General features: G+C 45.5%; 1 protein-coding gene across 3 annotated transcripts in view; it reads left to right on the plus strand.

Moving 5' to 3' along the window:
• Positions 1-12,063, plus strand: part of upf2 (UPF2 regulator of nonsense mediated mRNA decay) — a 126,601-nt gene that overhangs the window by 6,283 nt on the left and 108,255 nt on the right. For all 3 annotated transcript variants that reach the window (XR_011596252.1, XM_070897107.1, XM_070897108.1), the window contains 2 exons: positions 4,434-4,814; positions 6,986-7,765. Coding sequence is in view for 2 of the 3 variants with exons in the window: in XM_070897107.1 (XP_070753208.1) it covers positions 4,434-4,814; positions 6,986-7,765 (1,161 nt within the window). In the remaining variant the exon portion in view is untranslated. The remainder of the gene's footprint in view (positions 1-4,433; positions 4,815-6,985; positions 7,766-12,063) is intronic.

Raw genomic sequence — 12,063 nt, forward strand, 5'->3', positions numbered from 1 at the left:
AAACCGCCACACAAATCAGATGCTTATGGTGGGATGTGGCAGACTCCCAGGCTGCCCCTCCTGCTGCTTGACTCCGAATCTGCCGTTGCCTTCCTTGTAAGTTGAGTTTATATCCACTAGGGTTCTTCTACAAATTAATTCCAACTTGACACTATACCAGTGTTCTGGTTTGTGAAGTGATGCTTTTGCACAATGGTGTAACACCTTAACTGAAACTCTGGCCGAACACTATTGTCTTGTACAAGTTTATCATTACAACAACAACTTGTATTTATATAGCGCCTTTAACATAGTAAAACGTCCGAAGGCGTTTCACAACAGTGTTATAAAACAAAAAAATAAATTTGACACCGAGCCACATAAGAAGAAATTACGGCAGTTGACCTAAAGCTTGGTCAAAGAGGTAGGTTTTAAGGAGCATCTTGAAGGAGGAAAGACAGGTGCAGAGGTTTAGGGAGGGAGTTCCAGAGCTTAGGGCCCAGGCAGCTGAAGGCACAGCCACCAATGGTTGAGCGATTATAATCAGGGATGCGCAAGAGGGCAGAATTTGAGGAGCGCAGACATCTTGGGGTGGGGGGTGGTGAGGCCATGGAGCGATTATAATCAGGGATGCTCAAAACATACAAAAACAACAGACCACCGGACCCATCAAGCCCGCCCTCTGTAGATGCAGCCTACATGCACATCCATTCTCTTCCCTCACCATCCTCCCAAACACGATTTCTGGGAAAAGCCCCCCCCCTCCGAATAAGGCTGATTTAGGAAAAAACTCTGGTGGTTTCCTCTCTGAACTTTGAAGACACTCAAGCAAGCCTCTGGGCGACTGCAACACACCAGCATCCCCAATCCCAGCTATTCTACACCTACTTTATATTACTCGAGATGTTCCCCACTCTCAGGAACTTGTACAGATCCCTTTTGAAGGTCTGCAAGGAAGCCACACTTATTCACATATTTTTGTAATCTGTTCCAGACTCTCTGAAAAGAAATACAGTACTTCCAGGCATCTAACCTAACTCTTGGCTTTTGCTTTCTAGTTCTCCCATTCCTATCTGTTTTATAACCAATTGACCAGGGTAGAGTCTATTTCCATTATCATTTTAAAAGCCTCGCTCATAGTCATAGCTTCTTCAATTAAAAAGCTCCAATTTCTCAAGCATGCCCTGACAGCTAAAATTCTGGCAATTGGATATCATTTTGGAATCTGTAGCCATTCGTAGACTGTACCTGCATTTTGAGAGTTTAAAAAAAATTGTTCCTGGGATGTGGGCGGCGCTGGCAAGGCTGGCATTTATTGCCCATCCCTAATTGCCCTTGAGAAGGTGGTGGTGAGCCGTCTTCTTGAATCGCTGCAGTCCGTGTGGTGAAGGTGCTCCCACAGTGCTGTTAGGGAGTGGGTTCCAGGATTGTGACCCAGCGATGATGAAGGAACAGCCGATATATTTCCAAGTCAGGATGGTGTGTGACTTGGAGGGGAACGTGGAGGTGGTGGTGTTCCCACGCGCCTGCTGCCCTTGTCCTTCTAGGTGGCAGAGGTCGTGGGTTTGGGAGGTGCTGCCGAAGAAGCCTTGGCGAGTTGCTGCAGTGCATCTTGTAGATGGTACACACTGCAGCCACGGTGCGCCGATGGTAGAGATGTGAGTGTTTAAAGTGGTGGATGGGGTGACAATCAAGCGGCTGCTTTGTCCTGGATAGTGTCGAGCTTCTTGAGTGTTGTTGGAGCTGCACTCATTCAGGCAAGTGGAGAGTATTCCATCACACTCCTGACTTGTGCCTTGTAGATGGTGGAAAGGCTTTGGGGAGTCTCACCTCCTGACTCCCCAAAGCCTTTCCATCGCTGCAGTAGGAGCTTAAATTAGTGCAGTGACAGGTACTGAACATCATTTTCATGGTTTCAGATCAACCTGGATACACTACAGATTTAGTGCTTGTGATGCTGCGGCTGGAACTCATTCTGTGCCCAGACACACTATGGAAAGCTCAGTTTCAACCTGCATCCAGAGTGGTAACTTGCTGTTCCCAGCTTGCTGGAGCCCAGCCACCACATTTTTTGAGTGGGCTGGGAAATAGGGTCCAGTGCTGCTGCTGCCACTTTGGAAAATGAGAATTTATTCAGTTGAATCCTTAGATATTTGTGTTGTAATCTTGCTGCTGAATCATAATTCTCCCACCCCCTCCACATTTTTTTTAATCTGCCTTGCAAAGCATATTCAATAAGAACCCGTTTTAGTTGAGTGTGGTCTCGAAATAATTAATTAATATTAAAATGCACATTCTGTAAAATAAGAATCTCTGCTCAAAATGACTAATTATAAAGTTAAAATCTCAGGTGTCATCTCGTCTCCATTATCTGTGTAAATTCAGTAGTGCCTGTTTTGTTTGAAATATTTGAGGCCTTTTGCTATTGGTTAGTGAGAACCTGGGCTTGGTAAGTTGTATGGGATACAAAATGTGTGGGTTAGAGAAATTGAGATCAGAGCTTGAGAGAAACAAAATTGGACTAATAACATAGAAGAGAGAGTTGAAATTGTCAGAGAAAAGTGAACTGAAACTGCGCTGGCCGAGTGGTTAGGTCGTGGACTTGAAAAACAAAGGGATTTTCCTGCTCAGGTTCAAACCTTGCTCACGGCGATTCAACGGAAAACTTTAGTCGGCTCGTTGGTCTAGGGGTATGATTCTTGCTTCGGGGTTGTCAATTGAAATTTATGAGCGGTCCCGGGTTCACATCCCGGACGAGCCCGTGCATTTAGATTGGGAAAAGGGGAGGTGCAATGAGACCTGGGTGTCATGGTACATCAGTCATTGAAAGTTGGCATGCAGGTACAGCAGGTGGTGAAGAAAGCAAATGATATGTTGGCCTTCATAGCTAGGCAATTTGAGTATAGGAGCAGGGAGGTCTTATTGCAGTTGTACAGGGCCTTGGTGAGGCCTCACCTGGAATATTGTGTTCAGTTTTGGTCTGCTAATCTGAGGAAGGATGTTATTGCTATTGAGGGAGTGCAGCGACTGATTCCCGGGATGGCAGGACTGACCCATGAGGAGAGACTGCATTGACTGGGCCTGTACTCACTGGAGTTTAGAAGGATGAGAGGGGATCTCATGGAAACATATCAAATTCTGACGGGACTGGACAGGTTAGATGCAGGAAGAATGTTCCCGATGTTGAGGACACATTATAAGGATAAGGATTAGGACTGAGATGAGGAGAAACATCTTCACTCAGAGAGTTGTTAACCTGTGGAATTCCCTACCGCAGAGAGTTGTTGACGCCAGTTCACTGGATATATTCAAGAGGGAGTTAGATATGGCCCTAAGGGCTAAAGGGATCAAGGGGTATGGTGAGAAAGCAGGAAAGGGGTACTGAGGTGAATGATCAACCATGATATTGAATGGTGGTGCAGGCTCGAAGGGCTGAATAGCTTACTCCTGCACCTATTTTCTGTGCTTCTATGAATTTTCAGTTGGAGGCCCCGCTGAAATTAATGAAGCTTCAAAGGTTTCACATAAAGGGTGGTAGAAATTTGGAACACTCTTCCGTAAACGCAATTGATACGAGGTCAATTGTTAATTTTAAATCGGAGATTGATAGCTGTTTATTAACCAAAGGTATTGAGCAATATGGGCCAAAGGTGGGTATATGGAGTTAGGTCGCAGATCAGCCATGATATTAAATGGCGGGAGAGGCTCGGGGGGCTAAATGGCCACCTCCTATTCCTATGTTCCTATCATATCCCAGCCTAAGCCTGATTGATTCTATTTCTTGAATCTGACGTAACACTAGAGTCCATCTGCAGTGATGGATTTGAAATTGGTGGGAGCTCTCACTCAGGGCAGTAAAAAGCTTTGATGATTAACCTGTATAATTTAATTTCAGTGTTCATGTGATCTATCTGAAAGCTTGATGTTTCAATTCCTATTCTGACCCCGTTGATGCTTTTGTAATCCACAGGTTTTCAAAAATTGGTCCCTGAACCCTAGTGGTCATCAGATTTAGATAGTAAGTCCCATGGGGAATTCAGGAGAAACTTCTTTACCCAGAGAACGGCTCGAACGTGGAACTCCCTACCACAAGGAGCAGTTGAGGCAAATAGCAGAGATGCATTTAAGGGGAGGCTAGATAAACACATGAGGGAGAAAGGAATCGAAGGATATGGCGTTGGGCTGCGATGAAGGGGGATGGTAGGAGGCTGGTGTGGAGCACAAACACCGGCACGGATCTGTTGGGCTGAAGGGCCTCTTTCTGTGCTCTAAACTCCCATGTAATTCTATGTCATTTCTAATTTTTCATTTTTGATTTACGAGCATGCAATTTCTGTTGCTGTATAGGTTAATAAAAAAAACATTTTCTGTGATTATAAACAAACTTTTATTTCCAGTACTTACAGCGTTTTCTCTTTTTATTTCTTGTTTCACATCTTGTTTGTTGTTGATAGAATGTCAGGAGAGCACAAGAAGTCTGCAAGCATGGAAGAGAAAGATGTCACAGTTTTCAGCAATGAGACTAGAAGCAGTAAAGAGAAGGACAGTACCGAGAGGAGGGCCACCTCCAGTCGGGAAAAAGGACGGGACGATCTGAAAGCCAACAGCAGAAGGGAAAGCATAAAGGTAGCCGAGGAGAAAAAGAAGAGGCAAGAGGACGAGAAACGCAAAAAGGAAGATGAGAAACGCAAAAAGAAGGAAGAGGAAAAGTTAAAAGCGGAAGAAGAACAAAGGAAGAAGGAAGAGGAAGAAAAGAAGAAAGTAGAGGAGGAGGAAAGGAAAAAACGGGAGGAGGAGGAAAAAAGGCAGAGAGAAGAAGAAGCAGCAAGGCAGAGGTAAGATTGTTGTTTAGGGATTTTAACGATAAACATGGTGTTAACTTGTACTTTTGAATCGTTTTTTTGAAGTACATCATGACTTTTCCTGGTGCTGTTAAGTATCTTCATTGTGTTAGCCAAGTTTTCAGATTGTGGACCCTGGGTGCTCTGGGTGACACTGAAACTTGGATGAACACCAAGCGCGTGCACACAGGCACACATACAGAATGTCATCAAAACCTTTGTGTGCACAGTGATGGTGATTCAGACAAAGCCAGAGTGTGCAGTGCTTTCAGGGCAGTGCAGGTAAAACCTACTTATTCACGACGCTTGTTAATTTGAAAGATTGGTCTTGTGTTATCTTGTACCATGGTGACAGTGATCTGCTTCATGAAATGGAAAGAATTTGGGTGGGGAGAGAGAAATAGGAACTAGCATTTATATAGTGCCTTACACAAGCTTAGGATGTCCCAAAGTGCTTTGCAGCCATTTAGATACTTTTTGAAGTTTTCTTTATTGGAGTATCAGCCGTGACTCAGTGCCTCTGCATCAGAAGGTTGTGAGTTCAAGGGATGAGATACTGGTGATTGCCCATGGAACTGTGCACATAATCTAGGCTGACATCCAGTGCCGTGCTGAGAGTCATCATCATCATCGAGGAAGACTTCCTTCCACTCTTAACATGAGTTCTCAGGTGGCTGAATAGTCCAATACGAGAACCACAGTCTCTGTCACAGGTGGGGCAGATAGCCGCTGAGGGAAAGGGTGGGTGGGACTGGTTTGCTGCTCGCTCTTTCCGCTGCCTGCGCTTGTTTTCTGCATGCTCTCGGCGACAAGACTCGAGGTGCTCTGCTCCCTCCCGGATGCACTTCCTTCCCTTAGGGCTGTTTTTTGGCCAGGGATTCCCAGGTGTCAGTGGGGATGTTGCACTTTATTAGGGAGGCTTTGAGGGTATCCTTGTAACATTCCCCGCCCCCTCCCCCCTGGTGCGTACACCCTCACCCACACACATCGAACACAATACCCCCGCTGACATTCGGTGCAGTACTGAGAGAGAGTTGCACTGTCAAAAGTACCATCACAATCATCTGTACCATAGACAGACAGCTCTCCTGTGCAACCAATGAGAGTTCCCAAAAATCATTAAAGGTTACTACAGATAAGGGAGGCCATTCAGCCCATCTTTCCACAGAGATCCATGGTCCTCTATGACAGCACCGTAACTGCCTCCCAAATGATTCCCCCTCCATACCCAAAAGATTATTCTAGGAATGAATCACTCTGCACGAAGAGGAGCTCCCCCACATCAGTCTTGAACTTGCCCTTTATCGGTTTGTACATTTTCCCCTCTTGTTTTACAGTTATAATTTAACTTGTAATGTGCTCTGGATTAACCCTTTTTCTACTACTTAAAGAAAGAACAATCTTGCATTTATATAGCGCCTTTCAGATCCTCAGGATGTCCCAAAGCGCTTTACAGCCAATAGCGTACTTTTGAAGTGCAGTCACTGTTGTGATGCACATAGCAAGCCCCCACAAACAGCAATGTGATAATAATCGATAATGTGTTACAGTACTCTGCATCCAGTATTCAGAGCCAGTGCTCCTATGTCCGCTTGCCTGGGCTGTCTGGAGTGGGGCTCGAACACTTCACCTTCTGACTGAGGCAGGAACACTACCACTGAGCCAATGTCTCACTGCCTATATCGAGCGGTGAAAGCAAAACCCCTGGTATCATTTAAGAAACAATTGGCTCCTAAAATAGGAGGATGGTGCATTTGGATCTCCCTGGATAGGTGAATCAAATGGGCTGGAAGAACCTTCCTCATCCATAACCATCTTATGAGCCTTTTATTTGTTCGTCTCACTGTACCTGTTGTGTACATTCAGGTCCAATATGTTCTGTATACAATTGAAATAACTGCCTTTAGTGTTTCTTTTGGTGCAAGGATGCAGAGATGCTATAAGCATCAAGGCTACAACACAGTCACAAGATTAAGATGAATCTTTGCATCTGCATTGCAGGCTATGACCTAGGAATTACAAGGCTGGGCTACAATTTTCTAGCTTCCTTCTAGATTTTAAGGTGTTTAAAAATAATTAGAATACACCCATTTTGAAAATGCTGGAACTCTGTATTCTATAGTACTGTGTTCAGATTCTGAGTCTTTGCTCGTCTCATTTTGCAGAGAAATGGAGGAAGCCTATCAGTTGCATCAAGAGGCTTGGGAGCGTCACCAAACCAGAATCGAACTCCGCAGCAAGAACCAGGTTGCGCACGACAGCCGTCCAGAGGAGAGTTTCTTCACCAGGCTGGACTCGAGCCTGAAGAAGAACACTGCGTTTGTCAAGAAGCTCCGAACCATCACCGAACAGCAGAGGGACTCCCTCTCCAGCGATTTCAACGTGCTGAACTTGAGCAAGTACATTGCAGAAGCTGTTGCGTCTGTCGTGGAAGCCAAGCTGAAATTATCCGACGTGAATTGTGCAGTTCACCTTTGCTGCCTCTTCCACCTACGATATGTTGAATTTTCACCCTTGCTGCTGCAAGGCTGGAGGAAGCACTTTGAAGCCCGGAGGGAGGAGAAAACCCCAAACATCAGCAAACTGAGGACTGATATGCGCTTCATCGCAGAACTGACCATTTGCGGAATTTTCACCGACAAAGAAGGCCTGTCGCTCATTTACGAGCAGCTAAAGAACATAATTTACGCCGATCGTGACACTCACACTCACGTCTCTGTGATTATCAGTTTCTGCCGACACTGTGGAGATGATGTTGCCAGCCTGGTGACCAGAAAGATGAAGTTTGCCTCCGACAAATACAACCTCAGCTTCCCTCCCAGTGAGATAATCAGCATTGAGAAGCAGCAGCCCTTCATGAACCTGTTGAGGGAGTACTTTACCTCGCTCACCAAACATCTTAAAAAAGACCACCGAGAATTGCAGAATCTGGAGAGGCAGAACAGGTGATTGCATGCACATTTTCTTCATTGTTTTAAGTAATGTTACTGATGGATTTTTGCTGTGTCATGTGAACCTCTTGATGAAGGTGGCCATCATAGTGATCTTGATGCAGTGTACTGTGAGAACATGAGAACTAGGAGCAGGAGTCGGCCATACGGCCCCTCGAGCCTGCTCCGCCATTCAATAAGATCATGGCTGATCTTCGACCTCAACTCCACGTTCCTGCCCGATCCCCATATCCTTTGATTCCCCTTTCCCCTAGAATCCAAAAATCTGTTGATCTCAGCCTTGAATATACTCAGCGATTCAGCACACGCAGCCTTCTGAGGCAGAGAGTTCACAACCCTCTGAGTAAAGACATTCTCCTCGTCTCAGTCTTAAATGGCCGACCCCTTATCCTGAGACTGTGACCCCGAATTCTAGACTCTCCAGCCAGGGGAAACAACCTCTCGGCATCTACCCTGTCAATCCCTCTCAGAATCTTGTATGTTTCAAAGAGATCACTTTCTCTTCTAAACTCCTCATAGGACAACCCTCTCACCCTGGGAATCAATCGAGTGAACCTTTGTTGCACCGCCTCTAAGTCAAGTATATCCTTCCTCAGATAAGGAGACCAAAACGGTCTCACCAAAGGCCTGTACAATTGTAGCAAGACTTCCTATGATGACAATAATCTGATGTCAAAATGCTAAAAATGTAAGTTAGCAATTCTGTCTAATCCAATGGAATAAAAGAGTTTGTCAGTCACAGAACAGAGACAAACTGAGGAAGCAAAGCTAGATTTTAGTGGCAAAATGTTGTCCCTTCCCTTTGACTGGTAGTGGCAGTATGCTAATGACAGCAACAGAAATTCATGTTCTCTTCTGAGGCAGTCTCCCGGAGTCGAGGATGACTTGCTTCCACTCTAAAATGAGTTCCCAGATGACTGACGAGTCCAATGCGGGACCTACAGTCTCTGTCACAAGTGGGGCAGACAGTGGTTGGAGGGACGGGTGGGTGGGTGGGGGGGGGGGGGGGGGGCTGGGTTGCCGTGCGCTCCTTCCGCTGTTTGCGCTTGGCTTCCGCGTGCTCCCGGCGAAGGGACTCGAGGTGTTCGGCACCTTCCCAGATGCTTCTCCACTTTGGGCGGTCTAGGGCCAGGGACTCCCAGTGTCGGTGGGGATGTTGCACTTTTTCAAGGTGACTTTGAGGGTGACCTTGAAACGTTTCCACTGCCCACCTGGGCCTTGCTTGCTGTGTCGGAGTTCCGAGTAGAGCTCTTGTTTTGGGAGTCTAGTATCGGGCATGCAGACGATGTGGCCCGTCCATCAGAGCTGATCAAGTGTGGTCAGTGCTTCGATGCTGGGGATGTTGGCCTGAGCGAGAATACTGACGTTGATGCGCCTATCCTGCCAATGGATTTGCAGGATTTTATGGAGGCAGCGTTGGTGGTACTTCAAAAGAAAAAGAAAGACTTGCATTTATGTAGCGCCTTTCACTATCATCAGATGTCCCAAAGTGCTTTACAACCAATTAAGTACTTTGGAAGTGTAGTCACTGTTGTAATGTGGGAAACGTGGCAGCCAATTTGCGCACAGCAAGCTCCCACAAATAGTAATGTGATAATGATCAGATAATCTGTTTCAGTGATGTTGATTGAGGGATAAATATTGGCCAGAACACTGGGGATAACTCCCCTGCTCTTCTTCGAAATAGTGCCATGGATCTTTTACATCCACCTGAGAGAGCAGACGTCTCATCCGAAAGACGGCACCTCCGACAGTGCAGCACTCCCTCAGCACTGCACTGGGAGTGTCAGCCTAGATTTTTGTGCTCAAGTCATCGTACACTGCATCAAGATCACGACGATGGCCACCTGCTTTAATAGATTCACACAATTCAACAAAAATATAATCAAATATGATCAAATAGTCAATGATGGGGGTGGACAATGAGCAGCTCAGGAACTGCATATGCCTCTCCTGTGTCTCAGTTGTAGCTGTTTGAATGCTTTTTTTAGTTGCCATGCCTACAAATACAGTTCTGGTAACAAAGCACTAAGCATTACCATAGCAAAACGGGCAGCCCCCCTTTCCATTTTGCCCTAGTTAATCAGTATGTGTATTAATTTGGAATGTTAATATTGGATTAAGCAGTTCTTTTTTTTTAAATCCAGTTTGTTCTCATTGCACTATTTTAGTCTCACATTCCACCAGTTTTTTGCATGTTGATGACCTGCTAATAGTTGCCGGAAATGTCCCTAAAGGCATAATGCTGTGATTGTCAACTAAATATCTTAAATTGGCTGAGGGTGGCTGTGCAAAAAGAACACAAGCTGGAACCACTTGTGCTACAGATAAAGATATGGTAGAGGACTAGCTGTTCAGAGGTTTTGAGATCAGATCCCACCACGGCAACTTGTGAAATTAAATTCAATAAATCTGGTTAATTATAATCCAGTATCAGGAAGAATGAGCATCAAAACTGCCAGATTAATGTAAAAACCCAACTGGTTCACGAATGTCCTTCTAGGAAGTAATCCTGCCGCCCTTCCCTGGTATGACCTTCATGGAGTGGATAGGAAGGACCTATTTCCTTTAGCAGAGAGGTCAATAATCAGTGTGCAGAGATTTAAAGTAATTGGGAGAGAGATTAGAGGGGAGTTGAGAACTTTCTTCACCCAGAGGGTGGTAGGGGTCTGGAACTCACTGCCTGAAAGGGTGGTAGAGGCAGAAACCCTCACCACATTTAAAAAAAGTACTTGGAGGTGCACTTGAAGTGCCGTAACCTACAGGGCTACGGACCCAGAGCTGGAAAGTGGGACTAGGCTGGATAGCTCCTTGTCGGCTGGCGCGGACACGATGGGCCGAATGGCCTCCTTCTGTGCTGTAAATTTCAATGATTCGGTGTGACTGCAGTTCCACAATGTGCGGTTTACTCGTGATGTTAAGTGGCTAAGCAAGCCACTCAGTTGTAAACCGTTCCTGCAGAACCGAATCATGAGCAAAAAATTAGAGCAATCAACAATTAGTACAAGTGACTGATCCCATTTCCCCAATCTCTCTCTTTTTTTTCAAGCACATAGAAACATAGAAACATAGAAAATAGGTGCAGGAGCAGGCCATTCAGCCCTTCTAGCCTGCACCGCCATTCAATGAGTTCATGGCTGAACATGAAACTTCAGTACCCCCTTCCTGCTTTCTCGCCATAACCCTTGATCCCCCGAGTAGTAAGGACTTCATCTAACTCCCTTTTGAATATATTTAGTGAATTGGCCTCAACTACTTTCTGTGGTAGAGAATTCCACAGGTTCACCACTCTCTGGGTGAAGAAGTTTCTCCTCATCTCGGTCCTAAATGGCTTACCCCTTATCCTCAGACTGTGACCCCTGGTTCTGGACTTCCCCAACATTGGGAACATTCTTTCTGCATCTAACCTGTCTAAACCCGTCAGAATTTTAAACGTTTCTATGAGGTCCCCTCTCATTCTTCTGAACTCCAGTGAATACAAGCCCAATTGATCCAATCTTTCTTGATAGGTCAGTCCCGCCATCCCGGGAATCAGTCTGGTGAACCTTCGCTGCACTCCCTCAATAGCAAGAATGTCCTTCCTCAAGTTAGGAGACCAAAACTGTACACAATACTCCAGGTGTGGCCTCACCAAGGCCCTGTACAACTGTAGCAACACCTCCCTGCCCCTGTATTCAAATCCCCTCGCTATGAAGGCCAACATGCCATTTGCTTTCTTAACCGCCTGCTGTACCTGCATGCCAACCTTCAATGACTGTTTCAATTCCTTTATAAATGATGTTCTGGTCTTTGCCTCGGTAGCCATCTGTGGTAAAACATTGCGTGTTCTTCTAATTGTACGTGGAAACAATATTTTTCTAACCTACCCCTTCATCTCTTGTTGCAGATTGACCCCAGTTGAAACTGTATTTCAATATAAGTTTATAAATCTCTATTTGATCTCCCATTTAACTTTGTCTGTTTAAGAAAAATGCCCCAGTTTTTCCAGCCTTTCTTCCTTACTATAGCCTCTGATTCCTAGTAGCCTTCCGGTGAATCTTTGTTGCCTCAGCTATCCCTTTTGGTAATTAGTTGCCCAGAACTCCACGCGCTGCTTCAACTGTGCCTCCACATCATCTGTGTACATGGAGAGCGACAGTGTCCACTAGATGCAACTCGAGAGTGTCCACGAGACATCTTGGCAACCTGAGAAACATCCACTTACTGCTGTTTTCTATCCTTCAGCCATTTCTCCGTTGATGCTGTCGATTTATATTGAATACTGTGGGGCTTGGCCTTCACAAAAGTCTCTC

The sequence above is a fragment of the Pristiophorus japonicus genome, chromosome 13 (genome assembly GCF_044704955.1).
Source record: "Pristiophorus japonicus isolate sPriJap1 chromosome 13, sPriJap1.hap1, whole genome shotgun sequence".
NCBI classification, from domain to species: domain Eukaryota; kingdom Metazoa; phylum Chordata; class Chondrichthyes; family Pristiophoridae; genus Pristiophorus; species Pristiophorus japonicus.